The 27,698-nt window shown below is 42.6% G+C and overlaps 1 protein-coding gene across 1 annotated transcript in view; it reads right to left on the bottom strand.

Moving 5' to 3' along the window:
* Positions 1–6,609: 6,609 nt before the first annotated feature.
* Positions 6,610–27,698, bottom strand: part of PAK5 (p21 (RAC1) activated kinase 5) — a 100,698-nt gene continuing 79,609 nt past the window's right edge. The window contains 4 exon segments of the mRNA XM_030558017.1: positions 6,610–8,416; positions 9,128–9,262; positions 18,114–18,239; positions 27,508–27,634. Of these exon segments, the coding sequence (XP_030413877.1) occupies positions 8,261–8,416; positions 9,128–9,262; positions 18,114–18,239; positions 27,508–27,634 (544 nt within the window). The 3' untranslated portion in view covers positions 6,610–8,260.

Below are 27,698 nucleotides of genomic sequence, written 5' to 3'. Positions count from 1 at the left end.
GTATTTCACTAATGTCCTGGTCCTCGTCTCATTGAAGTCACTGGAAAAACACCCATTTTTAGTGCAATTTCAGTATTTATTGAACCAAGATGTACTTTTCTCTTCTTATTTTACCTGATTTAAAGAGGAACATCTAGAGAACATCTCCCTCAACTGCCTGTACTATATGTTATGAGCCAAGCAAAATATTAATTCAAATCCTGAAACTACTGGAGAACTTATTTGCATTTTTTTTAACAATAAAATAATATATTTAGGGCCTAGTTCTCCTTCACACTGAGGTCAGGATGGGCAGAAATGGTGTCCCTAGCCTCTGTTTGCCAGAAGCTGAGAATGGGCGACAGGGGATGGATCACTTGCTGATTACCTGCTCTGGTCAGACCCTCTGGGGCACCTGGCATTGGCTGCTGTTGGAAGACAGGAAACTGGGCTAGCTGGACTTTTGGTCTGACGGAGTATGGCTGTTCTTATGCCTCTTTATGCCCCCCCTGGAATTATAAAGGGTCCTTACAGAGGTATAAATTACATTTATAAAATACACCCAGTTTAAGGAGACTCAAACCGTATATATAGGGCTAGATTCTGCCTCTCATACATTGACTAGCACCGTACTTCTTCAACAGCTTCACTGATATGAATGAGGCTAGGCATGAAGTAAGGTGCTGCTCAATGGAAGGGTGGCAGATTCTCACCCTTTCGTAAGTGATCCCAGTTAGCTATCCCGGGATTCATGCACATAGTGATTTTTCACTGCCTTGCATGTTGTGTATGCACTCATTGACACCACTGCAAAATCCGAATAATAGGAGCCTTTTCCGTCCACTTTGCAGCATTGCAAAGGACTTGTGTGAGGTGCAGGGCACTGGAGACCCAAACCATTGACAGAAACAGGCAAGTCTAAAACCAAAACCAACCCCACTTGCCCTCCCTGCAGGCAAAATCCTAAGAAGAGGGCCAGACCTTGCACTGTGCCCTAAAGTTCAAAAAAGCCAAGCTCTCTAGGATTAGCTGAGGAAGTGACTTACAGGCTTGAGGGTACTCCACTGAAAGCTCCCTGTCCCACAAGATGCACACAACTCAATCTACAGATTCTAGCTTGAATGCCCCAGCTAACCTAAACAGCTGTGGTGCACCAAAAGGCTTGTGGCAAGGCAATCTCATATGTAGCGTGGAACTAAAGGTTGTAAAGATGAAGCCGGCACCTTGCAACTATGAAGTCAGTGCTGATGTGGGATAATATGCACCTAATACTACATAACAGATGCGCAGCCACATTTGGACGTGACAGCTGGTGCAGAACAACCTTGTCCACATCCTAAGCTCAGTCAGGCACTGGGAAAGCAAAGAGTGCACACTGTCTAGTTCTGATGAAGAAGACATCAGCCAGTGTCTGACAGCACCACAGCCTAAATCAAGTCTCTATGTCTCTGAGCAACCTTACAGGTATGTTGAGCAGATGAGGGTGAAATTCAGCACTCCATGCCAGAGATCACTTGAAGCAGATAAGCAACTGCCCAAAAATGTGCTTTTGGGATCTCTTGGCAAGGAAAGCTAGACCCACTCAAGCTAGACCCACTCAAGAGTATCACCTCCCCTAAGGTTTCATTCCTCAGTAGTATGCTAAAGATGACCATAGTGAGCAGCTGAACTGCAACATAGGCCAGTCAGTGTCATTAATGTTAGTCAGACTCAGGTCTTATTTTCCCCCATGTCTGCAGGAAGAGAAGTTACAGCTCTTACTGTGCTTACAGCGTTGGTCTTTGGCTTTCAAACTTCAAGTGCAGGTGTTCTGTGTCTGTGCCACCATCATTAGAGACAGGATCTGACTTAGAGGATACATCAACAACCAGCTTCTATGATTCTAAGTCATCAGATTCATCATGGGACATTCTAGCAGCACAGCTACATATACCACTGACGGAGCGGAGAAAGACGAAGAGCTGAGACTGTTGCTGCCTATAAGTAGAATGGGAAAGACCCGTTTTCTAATCAGACTCCAGCCTGGCCTGAAAGCCCCAAAGCCCCTGCTAGCTTTAGGAGATGGAAGCACTGAAGGGAATGGTTTCACCTACCCTTTTCTCTGTCATAGATGCAACAGCATTTGCCACTGCGCGCAGCTCCTTTTATATTAATGGAACCATTCCCTGGTGCTGAGATGCTCCCCTGTTCTCGCCGCTTTACTCCGCTGCCTTTTCCTTCCTTTTGGTTGTCACTCTTCCAGCCAGGAATGGGCGTAAAGCTGCAAACATCTGCTCAGTGACTTTACATCCAAGTGTGAAAAGAAAACAGGCAGATGCCAAACGAGCCCCTGAGCTGTCATTTGTCTTTTTTACAGTCCATTTCAGCAGAGATGGCTTCAGGCACCCAGAGGCGGTAGGGGCAGATGATGCGCCAGGAGCCCCTTGCTAGAGCGCCAACAGAAAAGCACATGCTGTCTGCGCCTTTCTATTCCAATCATGCATCTATGCAGTATTTTTCCCCCAGAAGCAGCAGCTGCAGAGTGAAACTGACTCCAGGCATGCTTCCACACTGCAGCCATGGCTGAGACACAACTGCACAGGCATAGCACGGGAGCCAAGTGCCTGCCTCCTCTTTGTGTGGCCATGTTCTGGTCTTCTCTCTCTTCTCAGCTAATCCTAGTGCTGGGAATGGAGGAGAGGGGGGAAAGAGACAGAAGAGAAAATGGAGAAGGAAAGTAAGGGGTGTGTGTGTCTGATAGAGACAATCAGGGATGGAAGGGACCTCAGAAGGTCATATAGTCCAACCCCCTGTTCAAAGGGGGAACCAATCCCCAGATAGATTTTTGCCCCAAATGGCACCTTTAAGGATTGAACGCACAATCCCAGGTTTCAGAGGCCAATGCTCAAACCACTGAGCTGTGCCTTGCTATGAGAGTGTGATCGAAAGGAGGGAAGAAGAGGAGCAGCACTAACCAATGAACTAATTGACTCTGTAGGCCCTGTTGCTCCCCTGGTGGATTATGAATCTCTGAAGCCAATAGGTACCATTCATACCTGTGCTGAGAACATACTGGGAATGAAGGAAGCTGGGACGGATTGCTCCTACACAGGAATGTAACTGTAGGGCTGGGAAATCTACATAGTAGACATTTATTGTTGCCTGGCCCCGTCGAAGCAGTGGGCCAGATTCTGCTCTCATTCACACGCTTAGTAATCTACCTCAGTCTTTGAAGGACAATGATGTCCCTTCAGATTTCTGCTGGTGTCGCTGAGCGCAGTATCTGACAGCCTTGCTAATCAAAAAGCTGATTCTCTTTTGTAGTGAGCTCATTTTACGCTGCTGATCCTGGAATATGAAAGGAGGGAAAAGCCAGTCCATAAACCCCTTTGGACACACTTGACTGGACTGTGATTGTCTTGCACACAAGACTCCTTCCTGCTTGCACAGGCAAGGGCGAGTCACAACTGCAGGCTGATGGGTTTGTATGTGTATAGTGCCCCCCATCCCCAGTGTGTATGGCTGGGAGATGTGAGGAAGAGGCAGGGTCATGGATCATATTACAGACAGGCTCGGTCCCTCTCTGAGGGATCCCTGTGCCTCTTCCAATGTTAGGCTGAACATGGGTGGCACAAATCTCTCTCTGTTACAGTCCACTCTTATTTCATCCTTTGTGAATCAGTAACATCAATTATATTGGCACACCTATGGGAATAGAATCTATGTTCTACCAAATATGCTCTCTGTGAGTTCTGCAGCAACATCACCATGATGTCTCCGATCAGCCTTTCTCTGAGCTAAAAAGTGACCCAAAAGGTACTATAAAGTTCCTAGGGTTGGCTCCATCGCCATCCGCTAGCCACTCTGGAAAGGAGGAAGGCTTTCTTCATATTCAAGTTTTTGCTATCCTATTGATGTCCCCCTTTGACTCAGCTACAGAACTCATGCATTCTTACAGCTTTGGCCAACCTGATGTGGCTGTACATGTGGATGCTAGGGGCCCATGCTGAACTTACCACCCATTGGTATGCATCTAACTGTAATTCCAGTCCGTCTTCTTGGCTTTTCTTTTTGTGACATGCTTAGCTCATTTCTACTTAACTGCAATCATTGACAAATCTTTCACCCTGGGGGTTCAGTCTCATCCATTTGTTTTCTTCCATTTGCATGAAATGCTAAGGAAGTGCTCTTTTGTATTTTGCAGTCCACTTTATACTTTCTGCTTCACCATGTCTGCTCTTCATTATATGTAATAGTTAGCAGTACAATGCTCTGAAATTGTATTGTTTAAGCAGATTAAGCTCGATTTTTCAGTCTTCCAAAGATTTTCATTCCAGCATTTAGTCTTTCAACCTGATAGTCCTTGCTTGTCAGTTTAGATTTGCATGTATCAGCTGACCCATGTGGAACAACTATTAATTCTAACCTATGACATTTTTTTATTTTTCTTCCTGATTTGCACTGAACATTATTGTGATGTCTCTAATATTCAGAATTCATTCATTTCTTTTCTTGTTTAGTTCTCTTAATTCATTCTAGATCTGTAGGTGCTTATGCAGAGACAACAATGACACCAGCCTATAAAGTAACTCGCTGACAATAACAGATGCTGAGGTCCATCATGCTATATTTCTTGTCATTTTGCTATGTTACCACTGGAATGTTACAGGAAGGTACCTTCTCATTCTTGAAATATCATGTACACAGCCTAGTAAATTACACCAGCAAAGCAGGACACACTGTATTTATCTACATGCATCTGATGAAGTGGGTATTCACCCACGAAAGTTCATGCTCCAAAACATCTGTTAGTCTATAAGGTGCCACAGGATTCTTTGCTGTATTTATCTAGGCATGCTGAGAGAGTAGCTCAGTATTTTTATCTTTCGGTGAGAAAGCAGTGGTGAATGGTTTTATCTGTAATCCAACAGACTACCAGACCAGGAGTGAAATTCTGTTCCCATTGAAATCAATGGCAAAACGCCCATGAACTTCAGTCAGGGGCAGAATTTCACCTGAGATTATTAAAGATGAGTCCAGTATGGAGACTAGTCGGGTTTGTAGCACTATAGGAAAAGCTGTTATTCCAAAGTTGCTCCTCCACACAGTCAATACCAGCTGCGTAGGGTCAAAACTCGTCCTGTTTCTGGGGTTTGATTTTAACAAGTTAATATGATAGACAACAAACTGAAGCCTCCGTGAGCTCATATGATGCCTCTTTGGAACTGCTCAGCCTCAGTTTAGATTCCTCTGTGTCAAAGGCCACTCCAATCTCTCTTCTGTCTAGGGTGGAGTTTACAAGCTACATCTGCCACAGTGAGTCAGCAGAGCGCTTTTCCTTGCAGGCCTTCAGGTAATCAACTAAAAAGGTGGGCCCACAGAAGGACCCTGTTACAGCCTCTTTAAAAACAGTCAGACTAATAACTGCAGATACATGTTGCATTTGAATGGAAGTTTCCAATAAAAATTAATGCTGAAATTTACTGACCTTGGTATTAAATTTTTTGTCTTTGTATTTTGTTTTCTTTTTTTAATTATTATCCCTTCAGAACAACTCAGTCATCAGAATTCCATACAGACTCTGCACATTCTCTATTTTAATCCTCCATCACTGTCTGCCTTCCGAGTTGCACAGGTTAAAAGAAAATGGACAAGTCCGTTGATATATTTTTTTATTCATGTGCCCCTTTATACTGATAGCTCTCATAAATTACTAGAGGCTGAAGTCAACAGAACTTTAAAAAGAATCACTCTCTCTTGCAAAGGAAATGTTGCTTAGCTTTTTGAACGCAGGGAAACACAGAAGAGGCAGGAAAAACACAAGAAAAAATGCAAACATTTAAGTTTTTATTTGCACGTGGATTTTTTTTCCACCAATAGCTGGAGCTCACAAAACCTTTTCAGCTGACAATAACTTTTAGTAAACTCGATGAATACTGTTTAAAAATATCTAGTGATTAGAAAATTACACAAAATTCTCCACTTGTACCGTTTAAAATGTGCTGAATCTCAAAACCATTATTTTATTCAAAGACCATTAAAAGTTTGATTTTTGTGGCTAATATAATGATTCTAATTGTATGTTATTGTCTTTATTGATGTAGCATTTTTCCTGAGTTGTCAAGACCACAGAATATGAGCTTTTTCTCTTTTTGTAGACTTAATTTCATAGTGTCTTATACACAAAGATTCTGTAGGTGAGATTCAGGCAAAACTCCCATTGCAAATGGTGGGTGGAGCAGTAAACATGGAGGCATAGTTCTAATCTTCACCCTCATGGTTTGTAAGAAATGCTGGGAATCAAACAACCAGAGCTCTCCAGTCAAGGAAGGCTGTTATTGGCGATCAGTTGCTTGGCGACACCAGGGGTGTGGCATGTTCTCTTCAGACCCAGTCTAGCAATCTGAGCCAGCCTTTTCGGAGACCCGTTTCACTTTAATAAAGAGTGCAGCACTAGGCCCTATGAGCTCTATTCTTTAAGGTGTCGAGTGTCCTCAGTTCCCACTGACTTCAAAGAGAATTAAGAGAATTCAGGACCACACACAAGACTAGGTATATTTTGCAATGTTAAAATATGCAAACTTAATGTTAAGATAAGAAAGAAATATGTCATGATATGCAAATTGTAGAGGGTTTACTAAACATTTAACATTCTTGTTTAATTTTGTTTTTCTTGTTTGCTCTAACTTTTTTATGGTATAAAAATGAAGGCTCTTCATTTGCCTTTCGCAAAATCTCTTTCTGAGAAGAAAACTCAGAAAATTCAGCTCAGCAGCATGCCAGTGCTGTGTGTTTTGTTTATATTTTACTACAATAAATAATGAACAACTTATTCACAACAAAATTCCGTAATAAGAAACAAACTAATCAGAGTGTTTCCACAAAACTGGATTAACTGATGTTCAGCATCGTGTTGCAAAGTGAGGTCAGTAAGAAAAAACGATTTGGAAAAGACATGGCTTTTGTATTATGCATAATTAAAATGAACTAATCATTAATAAATAAAATTTATTTATAATTGAAGTAATCATGACACACTTCTAAAAATTGTAAAGGCAAATCTGCTTAGGCCTACAATTAACATGCAAGTTCATCCAACAAGCAACACAAAATTTATTGTAGTAGTCAACTGTTCTATCAACATTCAGAAAGGTCTACACAGTAGCACAACTTTTTCTATATGGAAAACACATCATAACATTATTACAACAGTCTGTTTGAAATTTGGAAAATACCCGCTTGGTAATTTGACCTTTACAGTCAATTTCTGACTTCTGACACATGATATAAATAATGGGGATTATTCTGTGATAACGAGGTCAGTATAGACTAAATGAAAAATCTGCCATATTGCTAGTAGATGATCCTTTCTTATTAACCATCTTTTGAACAAATGTATGTGAGTTTGATGTGCTAAGATACATGGCTCTGAAAATAATATGAAACAAAAACTCATAATTTATAACATTCAACATAAGCACTTCTTTCTATTACGTGACCGTAATTATCTCATCAGAGCTAGTGATTCTGGAAATGTTCAAATCTTTAAAACTATAATTTCAGTGGTGTGATGGGAAAAGCATCATTTTTATCAGTACTGTCTGCACCCATCTCTGTGTCTGTTATTTAAATTCCTGGAAAATCTGCCAACATTCTAAGTTCCTAAAGATTTTTTTTTCTGTCTTCAGAAGGGATAAAAAAGTAGGAAAGGTTTTGTTCAAACGCTTGCTAAGTTCCTCTTATTAATTCAGCTAGCACGATGGGTACATACCATCAAAGTACTGTAAATTATCAAAAAAGTACTATACAGAAAATTACAAATTCATTTCAAAATACATTACACTGCTATGATTGACATAAAAAGTGCTTTTTTTGCCAGAAAAGTCTTCTTCTGAAATAGAAGTGTCATATCGTTTACTTTTTCAATAAGATTCTGGTGTTTTATCCTGTGCTATAATCTATTATCTTTCACACACCAACCCCCCAACCGCATGTGTAACTGAGTCCATCTGCTTTGATGGCTGAAAGGCTAAGAGACTACCTGTGGAAAACGTGCTTCATGCAACAGTGCTAGAAGCCAACAGATGACTGTTTGATTTGGTGGTGAAGGAACGTCGCAAGTCCTTTAAACCCAGGAGAGCACCTCATTGTTTTGTATACTGTATTATTTCCATAGAGCTGCTCTGACTCTGATGAATTTCTGTAATGTTGCACTTTTCCATGGTTTCCACACAAGCTCTGGATTCCTTGGCAAGTCTTTCTCCAACTTTTGTACACACCTCCGCCTGAAAATTCACCCAATTCAGCGGTGCCTGTATTGCCTCATGAGTGGCACAATACAAGGAGGAGGGCCTGCCAGTTTCAAAAATGGATGTCTTAATAGTTCTTGTGCTGTTGCTCTCTGGGAGGGCTCCCTCACCAACATCAGATCTAAGAAGCCTCGGAGCACTGAGGAAACCTGCAACATCACATTGGCGTTATGAAAAGCAGACAAAGTAAGTAACTTGCCACACCTGAGTGGCTTTTCAAATCAGCTTTGCTGGAAAGTCAATTAAAATATAAGTTAAGAGCATGCAGAATTGTGACAGGAATTACAGTTAGTACATATATAGGACTGAAAGGGCACTTATCTTCCCTATACGACTACATTAAGAAGTCATGTGGCATGAATGGGGAAAGAGATCAGAACATGGCACTGAACATGACTTGGTATAAAACATATTAGCACAGCAGTAAGCCTGGTCAGTTTTTCTTATTACTGAGGGCTAAATTCTGACTCTGTCAGGTCATGCAAAGGAGTAGGACTCTCCTTCACAGGCCACTTGGAGTTTGAGTTTGGATGCGGAGAAATACATAGGGCTGCTCACCCACTTTGTCCCCAGAGTTGGTGGGTGGGCAGAGGTGGGGAATGAATGGAGCTTTGATTCCAGCCCATCCCCCTCCCAATTCAATGTCCAGAGTAACTAAGCCAGCACAGGATGGAGTGGGTAGTAATCTACTCTTCGTATAGCCCCAAAGAATACTACTATACCCAGTTTGTGCACCACCCAATGCTCAGGGATGTATCTGAAGTCACAATCTAGCCCTTAGTTTACACCATCATGATTAGGTCATGGATTTGGTTCACCTTAATATGTGCATGAGTCCATATAAACATGAGCATGCTCACCTTATGTATGTCCTTCACTCGTGGAGGTAAGTTATCTCGGATTCTGCGCATTGCTTGAAGAGGTGGCTCATTGAAATAAGGTGGTTCTCCATCTATCATTTCTATTACCATGATACCAAGGGACCAGATATCCACCTGCAATGGACCAACAGTTGTTGAACTGTGCAACTAATATACAAACAGATATACTCGGATGAGCATTTTGAGATGCTCTGTAGTACCATTGCTCTTTCTGCAGTATGTTCTGTTTGTTTCAATGGGAACTTCTGCTTAAAAACTGATGCGCTGTTGAGATGGGTGCTATCTTTTTACCAACTGTTAATACATTTTGCTACTGAGAAAATAGCACATACTGAAAGGAATTCGCAATAAATTATGGGCCAGATCCTCAGCTGGTGTAAATCAGCAAAAAGTTTATTGAGGCCAATGAAGATTTTCACCAGTATGGGCCAGATTTACACTAGTATGGGTCGATTTACACTAGTATGGATCAGATCCAAATAAGGACCATTGACTGCAATGGAAAAACACTGATTTACACCATAAGAACGGCCGTACCGGGTCAGACCAAAGGTCCATCTAGCCCAGTATCTGTCTACCGACAGTGGCCATTGCCAGGTGCCCCAGAGGGAGTGAACCTAACAGGCAATGATCAAGTGATCTCTCTCCTGTCATCCATCTCTATCCCCTGAAGAACAGAGTCTAGGGACACCATTCTTTACCCATCCTGGCTAATAGCCATTTATGGACTTAGTCACCATGAATTTATCCAGTTTCCTTTTAAACATTGTTATAGTCCTAGCCTTCACAACCTCCTCAGGTAAGGAGTTCCACAAGTTGACTGTGCGCTGCGTGAAGAAGAACTTCCTTTTATTTGTTTTAAACCTGCTGCCTATTAATTTCATTTGGTGACCCCTAGTTCTTGTATTATGGGAACAAGTAAATAACTTTTCCTTATCCACTTTCTCAACATCACTCATGATTTTATATACCTCTATCATATCCCCCCTTAGTCTCCTCTTTTCCAAGCTGAAGAGTCCTAGCCTCTTTAATCTTTCCTCGTATGGGATCCTCTCCAAACCCCTAATCATTTTAGTTGCCCTTTTCTGAACCTTTTCTAGTGCTAGAATATCTTCTTTGAGGTGAGGAGACCACATCTCTACACAGTATTCGAGATGTGGGCGTACCATGGATTTATATAAGGGCAATAATATATTCTCAGTCTTATTCTCTATCCCCTTTTTAATGATTCCTAACATCCTGTTTGCTTTTTTGACCGCCTCTGCACACTGCGTGGACATCTTCAGAGAACTATCCACGATGACTCCAAGCTCTTTTTCCTGACTCGTTGTAGCTAAATTAGCCTCCATCATATTGTATGTACAGTTGAGGGTTTTTTTTCCAATGTGCATTACTTTACATTTATCCACATAAAATTTCATTTGCCATTTTGTTGCCCAATCACTTAGTTTTGTGAGATCTTTTTGAAGTTCTTCACAATCTGCTTTGGTCTTAACTATCTTGAGTAGTTTAGTATCATCTGCAAACTTTGCCACCTCACTGTTTACCCCTTTCTCCAGATCATTTATGAACAACTTGAATAGGATTGATCCTAGGACTGACCCTTGGGGAACACCACTAGTTACCCCTCTCCATTCTGAGAATTTACCATTAATTCCTACCCTTGTTCCCCGTCTTTTAACCAGTTCTCAATCCATGAAAGGACCTTCCCTTTTATCCCATGAGAGCTTAATTTACGTAAGATCCTTTGGTGAGGGACCTTGTCAAAGGCTTTCTGGAAATCTAAGTACACTATGTCCACTGGATCCCCCTTGTCCACATGTTTGTTGACTCCTTCAAAGAACTCTAATAGATTAGTAAGACACGATTTCCCTTTACAGAAACCATGTTGACTATTACTCAACGGTTTATTTTTTTCTATGTGTCTGACAATTTTATTTTTAACTATTGTTTCGACTAATTTGCCTGGTACCGACGTTAGACTTACAGGTCTGTAATTGACGGGATCACCTCTAGAGCCCTTTTTAAATATTGGCATTACATTAGCTAACTTCCAGTCACTGGGTACTGAAGCCGATTTAAAGGACAGGTTACAAACCTTAGTTAATAGTTCTGCAACTTTACATTTGAGTTCTTTCAGAACTCTTGGGTGAATGCCATCTGGTCCTGGTGACTTGTTAATGTTGAGTTTATCAATTAATTCCAAAACTTCCTCTAGTGACACTTCAGTCTGTGACAGTTCCTCAGATTTGTCACCTACAAAAGCCAGCTCAGGTTTGGGAATCTCCCTAACATACTCAGTCTTGAAGACTGAAGCAAAGAATCCATTTAGTTTCTCCGCAATTACTTTATCGTCTTTAAGTGTGCCTTTTGTATTTCGATCGTCAAGGGGCCCAACTGGTTATTTAGCAGGCTTCCTGCTTCTGATGTACTTAAAAAAATATTTTGTTATTACCTTTGGAGTTTTTGGTTAGCCATTCTTCAAACTCCTCTTCGGCTTTTCTTATTACACTCTTGCACTTAAGTTGGTAGTGTCTGTGCTCCTTTCTATTTGCCTCACTAGGATTTGACTTCCACTTTTTAAAGGAAGTCTTTTTATCTCTCACTGCTTCTTTTACCTGGTTGTTAAGCCACGGTGGCTTTTTTTTAGTTCTTTTACTGTGTTTCTTAATTTGGTGTATACATTGAAGTTGGGCCTCTATTATGGTGTCTTTAAAAAGGCCCATGCAACTTGCAGGGATTTCACTTTAGTCACTGTACCTTTTAACTTTTGTTTAACTAACCCCCTCATTTTCGTATAGTTCCCTCTACTGAAATTAAATGCCACAGTGTTGGGCTGTTGAGGTGTTCTTCCCATGACAGGGATGTTGAATGCTATTGTATTATGGTCACTATTTCCAAGCAGTCCTGCTGTAGTTACCTCTTGGACCAGCTCCTGCGCTCCACTCAGGATTAAATCTAGAGTTACCTCTCCCCTTGTGGGTTCCCATACCAGCTGCTCCATGAAACAGTCATTTAAAGTATCAAGAAATTTTATCTCTGCATTTCGTCCTGAAGTGAAATGTTCCCAGTCAATATGGGGATAATTGAAATCCCCCATTATTATTGGGTTCTTAATTTTGAAAGCCTCTCTAATTTCCCTTAGCATTTCATCATCACTATTACTGTCCTGGTCAGGTGGTCATAATAGATCCCTAATGTGATATTTTTATTAGAGCATGAAATTTCTATCTATAGAGATTCTATGGAACATGTGGATTCGCTTAAGACTTTTACTTCATTTGAATCTACATTTTCTTTCACATAGAGTGCCACTCCTCCCCCTGCATGACCTGTTCTGTCCTTCCGATATATTTTGTAACCCAGAATGATTGTGTCCCATTGATTGCTCTCGGTTCACCAGGTTTCTGTGATGCCTATTATATCAATATCCTCCTTTATCACAAGGCACTCTAGTTCATCCATCTTATTATTTAGACTTCTAGCATTTGTGTACAAGCACATAAAAAACTTGTCCCTGTTTATTTCTCTGCCCTTTTCTGATGTGCCAGATTCTTTTTTATGTGACTGTTTATCATCTGATCCGGCCATTACATTATCCTCTTCCGTCCTCTGCTCCTGACTATAACCTGGAGATTATCTATCATCAGATTCTCCCCTAAGAGAAGTCTGTGTCCGATCCACATGCTCCTCTGCAGCAGTCGGCTTTCCCCCATCTCCTAGTTTAAAAACTGCTCTACAACCTTTTTAATGTTTAGTGCCAGCAGTCTGGTTCCACTTTGGTTTAAGTGGAGTCCATCTCTCCTGTATAGGCTCCCCTCATCCCAGAAGTTTCCCCAGTTCCTAATGAACGTAAACCCCTCCTCTCTACACCATCGTCTCATCCACACATTGAGACTCTGAAGCTCTGCCTGCCTACCTGGCCCTGTGCGTGGAACTGGAAGCATTTCTGAGAATGCCACCATAGAGGTCCTGGATTTCAGTCTCTTCCCTAGCAGCCTAAATTTGGCTTTCAGGACATCTCTCCTACCCTTCCCTATGTCATTGGTATCTACATGTACCACGATCACCGGCTCCTCTACAGCACTACACTACACCCTCTGAAGATCTGTCCTATAGAGCATCTAGAACGTATGTTTATAAGAATATTTGAAGAGCAGAATATAATTTAACTGACACAAAACCAGCTATTTTAATCCTACTAAGCTCTCTTTTGAATAAAAATGGGCCTGATTCTCATTTACATTAATACTACTGGCAGTGTAAAAGGGTTTTAAAGTGGAGTAAATACCTTGTGCCCATTTTAAAGCCCCTTTACACTGCCTGAATGTTGTAAAGAGGCCTAAGGGTGTGTCTAAACATAGGTTCGATTTCAAAGCTTTGTATAGACATCCTTGCTCTAGCTCGCATTGAGCTAGTGTGCTAAAAACGGTAGTGTAGTTACTGTAGCATGGGTAGTGGTGAGTGGTGACTTGGGCTAGCCATGCTGAATGTAAACCCACTTGAAGCTTGTGGGTATGTACTTGGGGTAGCTACCCTGCGCTGCTGCTCACCACGGCCAGTGGCTACACTACCATTTTTAGCATGCTAGCTGGGTGAGAGCTAGGCCGGGTATGTCTATGTGAGCTGTGGGATCATACCTCCAGCTCCGAGTCTCGACCTACCCTTGGTGTCAAGGACCATCAGGGCCAATATCATTTACATACTGAGCGCCACACACATTGGGCCAGAGTTGGCTCTCACTTACATGCAGTAAATCCAGAGTAACAGAGATGACAGTGGAGATTTTCTGGTTTTACACCGCTCTAACAGAACAGAATTTGTCCCACTCTGCATTATGTGTAGATACAGCCTCTTGCTTACAGCTTTAAAGCACGACTCATTTCCCAGCTTGTGGGCAACAGTTATTTCTTCATCTTAGCTGTTATCATAGATAATATAAAATCAAATAAAAATATACTAAATCCTACTATCATGTGGAGTAAAAAAGGAGAGTTAGAAGTCACTTCTTTGGAAGGGAAACTGTGAGTCACTGTCATTACTCAGAGAAAGGAATAATTGTTTTATAAATCCATAGTGATCTCCAGTTCTGAAATACTGTGACTCAGTACTTGGTAACAAATGGGTTATAACATCACATAACACCCGTGGGTCTGTACAGCCAATTCCTTTCTAGTCTCATCTAAAGGTCCCCCAATTAAAGCTATGAATGGTCTATTCTCCTGACAGTTTGGCAGTTTTCAAAATAGTTCCCTGAGTTACAGAAATTGTCACTGCTACTCATCTTAATGGGTGAGTTGACCATGCTTTGAGATGAATTGCAGCCTCTTTGAGAGTAAATGTAACCCATGCTGCTGTCATGCTTAATTTGAGAGAACTATCCTCCCTCATTCACAGTAACAGACAAAATTGAGGTTAATTAGACATCTTCTAAAATTGCTAAATATTTCTACATAAGCATCCAAATGGGAAAATAACATAAAGGTTATTTTCTTTCATACATTGGATCACAAATGATAGTGTGGAATGTTCTGAAAGCTCTGCACTAGATTATATCCCCTTCTCCCCCCAAGCCCTCACAACCAGATGGGAGGTTTTTTCATCAGTTCTTCAGAAATACTGATCAGCTATAACTCTGAAAGTCTGACTGCATGGTCCAGCCATCATAGAAATGCCTGTTTGTCAGACAACAGCCATATGGTGCATGAAGAATGGCTCATGATGAATTGCCAAGTTCTTTAAAATAAGTCCACAGCTAAATCATAACTGCATATACGTAGGAACTGTTGAAATTTTCTGCCCTGAAGGACCAAAAATCAGGATCTGCTTTTTTCCTCAGGGAAGATACAATATACAGTTGAAGGACAAATTTTCAAAGCTGAAGTCTGCAGACCAGACCAAAGCAAAGGTTGTGGGTGAAACTGCCTCTCCATCATTTGAGTCCAGTGCAGAAGAGCATTAACAATTATCTTTTATTCTGTGTGTTATGTACTGGTTATTCATTTTCATTTGGGACCTAATCCTAAACCTCATTATTCTTCTGTAGGAGTTTATTGGTATCTAAGTAAACCTCCTACATAACTCAGCATTTTCTTCAGGCATGAACCTACAAAACCTTCAGACTGAGGTTTGTGCACACTTCATTTTGCAATTTTCCGACTTCTTCCCCCACATTTGGATAGTCAAGGATCACGGCCAGCCATGAAGTGCTTCTGACCTCACCTAGATTGTCTACAGCAGGAGTCTCAAACTCAATTTACCTAAGGGCCAGTGCCAGTCCTCAAATCCTCCCAGTGGGTCAATAAAGTCACTGAAGATGGTGTTCAGAAATGAAAACGTTTATATTGTATTTTTTATTTCGAATTTCTTAGAAATAATAGAACTGTCATACAACTTTATACAATTCTTCACCTGCCAGAGAGTTTTTAGTGTTTGCCAGACACCTGACAACACTTCAGTTCTGTCAGTTTGTTGATGTTTGGCCTCAGTGACTGAGCAGTTCAAACCTTCAGGATTGCAGCAAGATGTGTGTGATGAACTAGGAATGTTCTTAATGTTTTCTCTGAATACTGTGTGGGTGCCTCAGTGTCCCCATGGCAGTTCTTAAGTATCTGGCAGAGCAAAGGGCCAGTGCACCTAAATGCCTGACACTCTGTCTCCTAGCAACTGATGGCCTGGGCCCCTCCCCTGCAAAGGTGCCAACTGAAGGTGTTGGAGACAAAGAGATCAGGTGACCTCATGGCCCGGGAAAGGGGCTGAGCAGAGAGGAGGGGCTGGGGGGGGTTGTTAGTCGGGAGCTGGCTGGGGACGAAAAGTGAAGTGCAGACGTGGGGGGTCTGGCTCACTGCCCCCCAGAATAGCCCCAGCCGAGGGGTCCGGTTCGCTGTATCTACAAGCTCTGTGTTAGACTCCATTCCTGTCATCGAATAAACTTCTGTTTTACTGGCTGGTTGAGAGTCACGTCTGACTGCGAAGTGGGGGTGCAGGACCCTGTGGTTTCCCCAGGACCCCCCTGAGGAGGGCTCGCTGTGGGAAGCGCACGGAGGGGCAGAGGATGCTGAATGCTCCAAGGAGATACCCAGGAGGTGAAGATGTGTGAGCTTCTTGCCCTGAACAAGTCTGCTCCAAGGGAGAGGAGGCTCCCCAAAGTCCTGACTGGCTTGGTGGGGAGCAGTTCCAGAGCATTGCCTGGTGACTCCGTGACAATGTGCATCAGATAATTGTGTCCGGTATTTTGACTTGTTTATATTCATTGTGGAAAAAAGTGACGCTGCCTCCATGGCTGACTCTCCCTGGTGACTAGTGATAGTATCTCTGTCCCTCTACTCCAGCCAATAGGAGGTGCGGGGGGCGGTGCCTGCAGCAGACATTACCGGCAACGTGTCTGCACGCATCTCTTCTCCGCGGGCCGCAGTGGAGAGGTTCTTGGGCCACAGATGGCCCACGGGCTGGGACTCTGAGACCCCTGGTCTACAGCTTGGTATAATGGGCCCTCATATGAAGAATCATTCAGATTCTGCACAAGTGCATGGAAAGATCAGCCCCTCACTTCAGATGTTTATGGGAGGAAATCCCCATTTGTTAAAAAATGGCAAGGAAGTTGGAGAGAGGAGTAAAACACTATCTAGTTTATGTTTTGAATGGAAAGTATGGCGTGAGTGAATGAAATTAGTTGCAATGTGTGTGAAATGTGAGCAGGATTTTCAAAACCTTTCAACCCTGGCTTAGCTTGTTACCACTGAGCAGAGTTAGGCCAATGCTGGGCATTTTTAAGAATCCCACCCTGATCACAATCTGGCTAACTGCACCCAGTGTTAGTCCTTTGGCATCCGGGACCATCTTCTCATTGTGTGTCTGTAACATGTCCAGCACAGTGGGGTCCTGGTCCAGGGCTCATATTGCTATCACACTACAAATAATGACCAAACCAAAACAACAACACGAATGACAAGTGACCCGTATAACTGGCCGTTTATACATGCAAATGCTTGAGACACAGGTGCAAGGGTGGTAACTAAACATGCATATGGCATGCACAGTTAGGCTTGCATTTTTGTACATGTACTTAGAGCCCTGCACGGATACAGATTTATACCCACGGATGTGGATATCCATGGCTATAAATTGGTATCTGTGGAACCACAGGGCTCTCGTGGGAACCGCAGCAGTGAAAGGAGCAGTACGTGGGGCTGCCACTTCCAGGAGCCAGCGCCCTGCGCTGGCAGCTCCTCTGGCGCAGCTGTACCATCCCCACTCCTGCCCACTGGGGCAGGCACCAGGCTCACCCGCAGCTGTCACTGGGCATGCTAGTATGTTCAAGCAGTGCACACGCCCAGACAGGAGACACAGACAGCTCTGCGGAGGGGCTGGGGGCGGGGCTGGGGGCAGTACAGCCGGGATGGCTCCATGTTCTGCTCCTTCCATCACGGTAGTTCCTGGGAAAGCCCTGTGGTTCCGTGGATACCGATTTATATCAGCAGATATCCACATCCGTGGGTATGAATTTGTATCCATGCAGGGCTCTACATGTAATTGCACATTCCTGGTTTGAAAATCAGCCCCCTGTTGTAAGTGTAAAGAGCATTACAATGCATTCGTTAAGGAGAAAATTATGGCAATTCCCTTTAATTATAACACCTACACTAAAAATACACATAGAGGGTGCATTGCATAACATTCTAAACATAAATTCTATTTATTACTGTTTGAGCCAGTCCCCAGGGATTCATGTTTTATGACACGTTCCTGTATAATGTCGTTGCTTTGAGGTACCATCTATTGCTACTTTATTGCACATGCAGTGATTTCACTTTGGTGCATACTTTTTTACTGTATTAAATATAATCAAAACTATACATCTCTACACAGGGAACAATGAAGTCACTTAAAATTGTACTTGCTTTATGAGGAAGCGGTTGCATCAGCCGGACACTGCAGCAGGGAACAATGCACTTGTTGTGCTTACCTCAGTTCCATAAGGCAGTCTGGAAATCACCTCTGGGGCCATCCAGTATGGTGTTCCAACCAGAGATTTCCTTTTCGGAACTTCCTTGGAAACTTGGGCACAGAACCCAAAATCCGATAATTTTATCTAACAATAAATAATGCAATTAAATAACATGAATGGCGAAGAGGCATGTTATGGAATTACTGTACTGGAATTGCATTAATACCTATAAACTGCTTAAAATGAAGCTGATTTTGTGCCTCAGAAATTGACAAAGAGTGTAGAATTACAGGCAGGGCTGGAAGCACCACTATTATTAAGCTTGCCTGACACTTCCAATTATATATACATAACTTCCTAGATATAGAGGTGATAAATGCTTTACAGGGTTGATCAAACATTACTCTAAGGGGCACATTTTTATGTGTCCTTAGAGTAATATTTGATCAACCCTTTACCCAGAGTAAAAGTATTTCCTTATTTTTGGTCAAATCATCCAAATATAGCTGGCAGCTGCCATCATGACTTGAAACAGAAACATGATGTGTCTGGGGCTCATGTATAAGGGTCATGCACATCCGAGAGGCAGGGATAAAGGGGACAAGCCAGAGCCCCGCCACCCTGGGGCTGACAACCGGAGCCCCGCCACTCAGACTCAGGCTCAGGCACTCCTCCTGCAACCCCTGCAGCGGAGCTCCGACTATCAGCCCCAGGGTGGCAGCAGCAGTGCAGAAGTAAGGGCGGCAATGGGGCACTAAGTCTGCTGTGAAAAGTGATATTGAACATCACTTTTCACATTGTCACCCTTACTTCTGTGCTGCTGCTGGTGCAGTGCTGCCTTCAGAGCTGGGTGCCTGGCCAGCAGCCACTGCTCTCCGAGCTGGGTGGTATATGTACTTGCGGGGTGGGGGGCGTAAGCGACTACGGATACGAAGAAGGGGTACGCGATCAAAGAAGTTTGAGAACCACTGCTATAAACTAGTTTGGGCTCTTACATTAAGTCAATATCAACTCATTGACTATCACAATACCCAAACAACCACTTGGTAATGCTGAAAGACATTTAAAATTACACCTAAGGCCAGGCTGGGAAATTTACTTTCCACATCACTTTTCCACAGTCAGCGTAGATTTCAGATTTGGTTGTCCAACACCAACATGTGGTTGTCCTAACAGTCAGTGTCTCGCCTCATGGTCTGAAGCATTGCTGCTGCTGTGACTGGCTAAAGGCATTCTGCTCATTTTCTTTTGTGTTGTGCCAGGGTTCCTCTTTTTCTTAGTGTCCCTGAATCTTACCCAAGTGCCCAGTAAACCTAAAGGAGTTGGGTGCCAAAATCCACTGGAAGTCCTGTAGGTTCCTTTGAAAACTCCAGTCTCTCCTGTTTAATTGTGTGCTTGCTTAGCCTTACACATTCCATGAGCTTATACAGCTCATTGGAAACTTTTCAACTAAATGATTTTTCATTGAAAAATGTTGTGGTGTCAGAACTGAAATGTTTCACAAAAACTTATACTAGTCCATGAAAGTTTCAACAGGATGGTTTCTGAGGTGAAAGGTGGACTTTCTAAAGGGAGAGAGAACATGAGAGCACGATGGAAAAACCTGATCTGAAGATGAATGTTTTGACCAAGTTGTACTCTGAGGAAGCCTTCCAAAGGTTTTGGTTTCATTCCAATGTAGAACAAAAACCAAATTTAGAAACCTCAGAAGTTGTGAAATCGTAACATCATTTTCTGGACGACTCTAGTTGTGTTTTTGTTTTAATATACATTAAAATGCCACTCACATAACCAGCATGAGGCTGTTAGTCAGAACTGATTTTAAATTCAAGTAAAAATCCTAATGCCTAGGTAGTGTTATATATATTTGGTTTGGAAATTTAGATCTGATTACACAGAATAGCGGTAGTCTAGTTCTCCACTTGTGCTGCCTCCACTTACTATTGAGTGCTCCCTGTGACTCCATGCACAAATATGTTGTTCTACTCACAAGTTGGCGCAGAACAGCCCTGAGGAGGTTGAAATGCATCTACACTTGGGCCATTAACTCAGTCCTGGAGTGGATTTTGCTGCACCCATGTGCATGTGGGCTTGTTTTGATTAAGTTCACTGTGGAAATAATGGTGGTATTCTAGGACAATAATAATGAAAACAGCATTTCCATTGAGAGCAACATATCCTGAAAGGCAAGTGACAGGCACAGCCACCTGCGCATTTAATGGCATTGAAGCGTAACTTTTGAGGCAACCCTGACATAACGCTCCATCTGGCCATGTTTTGATGGGCAAAAGAAGTGTGTGGTTTTCAGTCTTATTAACTCAAGAACAGTGTTTCTCAAACTGGGGTCGCTGCTTGTGTAGGGAAAGCTCCTGGTGTGCTGGGCCGGTTTGTTTACCTGCCCCGTCTGCAGGTCTGGCCGGTCGTGGCTCCCACTGTTCTAGGCCAATGGGAGCTGCTGGAAGCGGTGTAGGCCAAGGGACATACTGGCCACCACTTCCAAGTATGGGATAACTCAGTGGTTTGAGCATTGGCCTGCTAAACTCAGGGTTGTGAGTTCAATCCTTGAGGGGGACACTTAGGGATCTGGGGCAAAATCAGTACTTGGTCCTGCTAGTGAAGGCAGGGAGCTGGACTCAATGTCTCTTCCAGTTCTAGGAAATAGGTATATCTCCATTTTTTAATTTCCAGCAGCTCCCATTGGCCTGCAGCGGTGAACCGCAGCCAGTGGCAGCTTAATGTAAATGCAAAATCTTCCTAAGAAGGAGGCCAGACAACAACCTGGCCAGCTAAGATGCCTTCAGATTTGTTAGTCTGAGTCTTAACAAGCTTTTCAAGCATATCAAACTAAATCCACTGAGCTAACGTGATTGAAAACCACGACTTTGTTGCCTGTCAGGACTGGGCCTTTTTCCCCTCCTCTATACTTGTGTAAAGTGCTCTTAAAGGTAATTTACACTGCAATGGTGTGACATTCTGTAACTCCGGGGAACACCCTGCACCCCCATGTTCACCCTTATGATATGATTATGTGGTATCTAATGCAAAATTTGTCATGTCGGGTGTCTTCGGAAGGCTCATGATGCACTGAGCATTGTTGTTATAGTGATGTTATAGGTTGTAATTTCATGTATATAGTTATGAGGCTGAAAATATGTCCTCATGACTTAAAACAGGCCCAGGTAAAACTCTCCAAGAGCAGAGGGGCAGTTCACACCTCATCAGGAACAAACCCAGCACAGCCTCGCAGGAACAAAGGACACTGGCCCAGCAGCAACAAAGGATCTGTTGGACTCTCGAATGAGTCACCCCCCCCACTTCCTTTGGTCAGTTTGGGACTGTGATGAGGTAAGGCTCACCCGACTCTGAAGGGGCGAGGGGGCACCCAAGAGGGAAGAAATAACATGATAAAAGGGAGAGATGTTTGCCAGGCTCTTTCTCACTTTTCCACCCTCTCTACAGACACCACCACCAAGCGACTGAAGCACTGATCAAAGGGGAGAGCCTGGCTGAAGAGCAACCAGCCAGCCTGTGGTGAGAAGCATCTAAATTTGCACGGGCACTGAAAGTGTTAAGATGCTTAGAATGTGTTTTGCTTTTATTTCATTAAACCAAATCTGACTTCTTGTGCTTTGACTTATAATCACCTAAAATCTATCATTGTAGTTAACAAATCTGTTTGTTTATTTTACCTGAAGCAGTGCGTTTGGTTTGAAGCATGTCAAAGACTCCCCTTGGGATAACAAGCCTGGTACAGATCAATTTTCTATCTTCAATTGACAAACTCATATAAGTTTGCAGTATACAGCAGGCATAACTGGACACTGCAAGACAGCGATTCCTAGAGTTGTGTCTGGGACCGGAGATATTGGCTAGCTTTGTTTGTACAATCAAAGAGGCATCTTACATGCTAGAGGCTGTGCATGAATAGCCCAGGAGTGGGGATTCTCACAGAAGAGCAGGAGCAGGCTGGCTCCCAGAGTCAAGGATTAGCGTGACCTAGCAGATTACCAGTCCAGATAACACCAGGGGAATGCCACAAATGGATAATTAGCCTCTATGGTAGAAGCCATCTCACCAAAGCATGCATGTGGAAAGAAACTCATTTTTGAAATCTAGGCCAAAATAGGCCTATATGAACGTAAGTGGCATTATCATGCTATCGAACACCTGCAGGAATCTCTCTACTTGGGCTCTGAGGGGTACTTTGTTGGACATCCTCTCCAAAAGCCTGGCTCGAGAATGTACCATGTAAGAAAACGTCCTTGACATGCCCCATTATCTCACTCCCTGGGAACTCTGGCTCCTTAACTGCTTACCTGCCTCTAACAGCATGTTGTGTTCCACTGGCTGAGCCAGGAAGAAAGCCGGCATGACAGCTCAAATATGGCTACACTGGCATTCATTCATTGCTTTCTCCCACTCCTGCAGATGGGTAGTTTTGTGGTTGGATTGGGGGGTCCTGTGGCTACGTACTGCCCTCTGGCTATGTCCAAATTTGCCTTCTTTGGCTACACCCTCGGCCTCGTCTGAAGGGATTTTCTAAGAGGGCTGAAGGCTATAAAGTCTTCTGACTACCCTCTGCAGTCCTGGGGCTTTTTTCTAGTGAAGGTCTCAAATTGCTGCCCTATATTTGACACATCTGTAAATCAGCTTTCTGTTCATACAACATTGAGCAGTAATAGTCTGTTTTCAAAAATGCATGGCTGAAAATGTATGAATAGATAAAATGTGAACGTTTTTGTGTGTGTGTGTGTGTGTGTGCCTACATGTACTGTACAGTATTAAACGCTTGGATTTATATTGCCTCTGTTTATAAGAGATGCTGCTTCCATGAAAATAAAAACTGCTTACTCAATACTCCTGTTTGTAAGATTGAGTCCTTAAAGCTAAATAAGCAGGTTGTTTTCATTTATTTATGGTAGAACCCAATTTTATTGGAAGCTGTTCTGCACTCAGATAATGTCTACAGCTACCCATAGTGCAGTGTATTTGCATTTCCAGGACTGACCTTTTGCCTTGCATGTCAGAGAAGGAAAACTTTGCACATTTGTCTATTAACGTTCATGGGAGGCATGAGGCAATTCTCCAAAAAGGGCTATATTTTTGGAGTTTAATATGCCCACCCTACACATACCCACACTGTATGTCATTTGAAAAGCTGATTTTATCTTTGTTTAGGTGAGATCTGATGTGGAGCTGTCAAGTGGTACCATGAGCCCGTAGGCAAGGTGAAACAATACTACCCAAACTGTCATTTACTGCAGTACCAGAAACACAGTAGCATGACTCTGACTTCAGTTTTTACAGTTTAAGTTAATTTCTACACCATAATGTTGGTCAAAGATACCAAATGACAATCTATTAAAAGATTTGTATTGGTTTTGTAGGGCTGATATTTCTTTTTTAAATGATGAAGCTGCTTAGCATGTGGCAAAAATGGGAAATATCAACATTTTGCAAAATATTAACATGAAATGCTTCGACGTTGCATATTCTTAATAGTCAAGGCACTTCACAAGTGGTTATAATAATTTTCTATATTTTTCAATTGAAATGTGATGACCAGATAAGTCTCACACTGAAGGTTTAATTCAGTGACACGCATGGTATTAGTGTTAGAGATGACAATACACAACTTCTTACTGAGCTTCAGTCAAAGGGCTCACTAAACCAAAATGGCAATTTTGATATTAACATATAGATCTAATTGATATCTAAATTAGCACAAGTCTGTATATCTGTACAAAATGGTGGTAGTGGTGGTGATAATGCTAACAACACACTTTATGAATTTTACCTCTACAGGGAAGTTACAATATAAGAAGACACGGAGAATACAAGTCCTCTAAAGCTTACATCAAAGAGAAAAAGACTGTTCACCAACTTTGAAACACGTGTTATTTGCCCAGCAAATCAAAAGAATGCAAAACTGCCAAAAGCCACTGGTGCTAGACAGAATTCTGTGATGCTGGCAGCAGAAGTCAGGAGCAATGGCTACTGGATGAGTTTTCTATCACGTCGGATGCTTTCATAAATACATCAGCAAGTCAAATTTGGCACGTCAGAGCTGAATTGAACTCAGGAAAAAAAGACAGGCTCTTAATCTGATCAGGGAACAGGAATTTAAGTCATCCAAACATGTTGAGTATATTCATCTGGAGAGTGAGCCTGATGAACAGCTTAATGCTGCTTCAATCCTTTGATCTGAAATAGCCAAAATGAAAGCCTCTGAATGTTATCTAAAGCCACGTGACCGTAGTTTACAGATGTCAGTTACTTTGGTGCTTCTATTGATGGAGCAGTTTGTCCTTTGGTTGATAGATAAGGAGGCATATTATTCAGCCACCAATGAGTTTCATCCTTCAGAAGAAAGTGCCTCTCAATTGCAGAGTGCATAGCATATAACAATTCCAAAATTGTCACACCACTGCACATAAGCCTTCCTGCGCAGCTACACTATGGGTTTGGGTCTCACAGTTTAATTGATATACTCTACAGCTTCATAGATTCTGCATCAGTTACGATGAGCAGAGGTAGTTCATCGCTCGTGCTGCAAAAACAGAAGTAGAAAGACTCCAGGGAGGTGTGTACATTCCAAATGGCTGCGTACAACTTTATGCTGGTGGAAATCTCATCCATGAAGAAGATAATAGCACAGACATCAGTGCAAGAGGCCACTGATGGAAAGCAATCCTTTCATTCAATGGCTAGAGTGGTATTTCAAGAACAGCCTGCAGACAGTCCAGCATCATAAGAAATATCACTGAAGCATGGGAAAGAAGTCACTTATATGTGCTCTATGTGCCAGTATGGCTTCTTGGATCTCTTGGTGTCAAAGAAAATAGTAGTTTGGTCACCCGATACAGATGTTTTGATCCTGGCTGTTCACGACTTTCCAAATATGGAACATATAGATAACATGTGGATTGACACAGACACCATTACCAGCAGGGGCGGCTCTAGGTATTTTGCGGCCCCAAGCACAGCAGGCAGGCTGCGTTCGGCAGCTTGCCTGCGGGAGGTCCCTGGTTCTGCAGATTTGGCGGTATGCCTGAGGGAGGTCTGCCGAAGCCGCAGGACCAGCGGACCCTCCATAGGCATGCCACCAAAGGCAACTTGCTTGCCGCTTGGCGACCAGCAGAGCGCCCCCCATGGCTTGCTGCCCCTGGCACGCGCTTGCCATGCTGGTGCCTGGAGCCGCCCCTGATTACCAGTACAGTTGTCAAGTGATGATTCATGCCTGTGCATGCAATTTGTGATGCACTCACTCCTGACATCTGCAATATACTTCCTGCTATATGCACATTAACAGGATATGACTCTGTGTCAACCCTATTTGGCACTGGGAAAAACTCTGGGTTTAATGTTGTCAAAACAAAGGGAGCTTACCACTTCAGAGATCTTGCCAAGCTGGGACAGAGAGACAGACAAGCCACAATTTCTCCAGCAAGGAAATTAGTAGCAATGCTGTATGACCACAGTGAGAAAGAAAAGGAGATCACAGAGATCTGAATTGCTTTTGCCTCAATCTAGCCATCAAGAAGGACAAGCCACCAGCCAAACTCTCACACGTCAGGACAGTGTTGAAGAGCAGAGCAACAGGGCATCTTGGCAAACAAAAATCAGGATATCTTCACACATAGGGAAACCAGATATTGGATCACCACAGCAACATGGATGGAAAAATGTGGATGATGAACAATTTCGTGTATTCTTCAAGGGCCCAATGGAAACTGTGTTTCTACAAAACCTTATTTGTAACTGTATCAATAGGGATCGCTGCACAATCAAATGTGTCTGTAGTCAGAACAATTTCCCTGCATGCAACTGTGTACATGCCAAAGCAATGAAGACTGTGGTAACCCACGCACTCTCAACAGTGATCATAATAATGAACAGGATGATGATAATGACGTGGACTAGAAATGTCACCAGCGCTATGACATTTCAATGATACCTATATGAATTTAATATTAGATTTTGTTTTAGATTGTTGTTGTGATGCTTTGAGCTCACAACAAACTCCATTTTTATGTCTTGAGATAATACTTGAGTCATAAAACTGAATGTAAATATTTCAAACTAGTCATTTTAACATGTTGATGGTATCACTGTTTATCCCCGTTTCTATAATAGCACCACTGGACAGCTCCACATCATACCTCCTCTTAAAGTAGACATAATACACTTTCAAATGATGTACGATGTATGTATGTGTGTAGAGAGGGTACATTAAGTCGACCGACTCGGGGGTGTCTGCCACTCGCCTCCGATGTTGGTCTGCAGTTTGTAGTTAAGGAATGAACCTAAATAGCTATATGAAGAATTAAAGAGGAAGCACAATAAATTGATGTATTGTGTAGACCAGCATTTTATTATCAGTGCTGATTTGTTTTCTTTTGGCCTCAATGGAGATGCTATTTTTTCTTGAGGGCAGTTGTTTTTTTTATAAAACCAGAATGTAGAAATAATTGTAGGCATTTACAAAACAAAGCAAATAATATCCAAGTTGTCCAAGCCAAACATATTTTTCAGTTTACAGCATGGAGAAGAGATGAAATAGTGCATAGTCTGGAAGCTCTTTTGTAGGAGTGTAACAGTTTTTGCATCTCTATTGCTCATCCGAGTACATAAAAAAAAACCCCATTTTCTAAAAAAAGATAATTGCACAACATAGCCATGAAGAAATCTGCATTGCAGATAATAAGTACTAGAGTAATGAGGCATTGTGTGCAGATCCTGGAAGCAGATCAGATGGTATTTCAGAAACACTGCTATAGACGAGACTGAACAACTTTCACATGTATGGAATTTTCTTCCTCTGATGCAGGCACATTTAATTCTGATGGGAGTGACCTGTGCCTGCAAAGGGAAGAATATACCTCTTGGTAGGTGAAGACAATAAAAGGAACCAAATCAGGAGGAATGCTCTTGTGATTAAAGTGCCAGACGGAGGGCTTGTCTACACTACCGTGCAGGCTCGATCTAAGATATGCAACTTCAGCTACGTGAATAGTGTAGCTGAAGTCGACATATGTAGATCTCCTTACTGTGGTATCTTCACTGCGGTAAGCCAACAGCTGATGCTCTCCAGTTGTCTCCGGTTGAGCTTCTTGTTCTGGTGGAGTACCAGAGTCAATGGGAGAGCGCTCAGCAAACGATTTGTCGTGTCTATACCAGAGGCAATAAATCAACTCCCGCTGGATCGATCGCTGCCCACTGATCCGGCGCGTAGTGTAGACAAGCCCCAAGGGTGAAATTCTGGCTCCACCGAAGTCAATGAGAGTTCTGCTATGGCTTTCAATGGAGTCAGGAATTCACCTTTGGAGTCCAAAGACTCAGGTTCAAGTCATTGATCGTTCGGATTGTCACAGTTAAAGATACAGTAGGAGTGAAAATGTTAAATGCTCACCCTTCCATCGCTCGTGAGAAGTATAGAGTCACTTTTGATATCGCGGTGAATAACCCCTTGATTGTGCAGGTAGGACAGCGCTCTCAGTACAGACAGACAAACTGTAGCTATCTGCTCTTCATTCATTCTAAAGGCAAGAAGGCAAGGAGTGAGGATGTGTAAAAAAAGAGAAAGCATAAACTACGGAAGAA

The sequence above is a fragment of the Gopherus evgoodei genome, chromosome 3 (genome assembly GCF_007399415.2).
Source record: "Gopherus evgoodei ecotype Sinaloan lineage chromosome 3, rGopEvg1_v1.p, whole genome shotgun sequence".
Taxonomy (NCBI): domain Eukaryota; kingdom Metazoa; phylum Chordata; order Testudines; family Testudinidae; genus Gopherus; species Gopherus evgoodei.
Note: the sequence above shows the minus strand (reverse complement) of the source record. Positions and strands in the feature narration are given on the sequence as shown.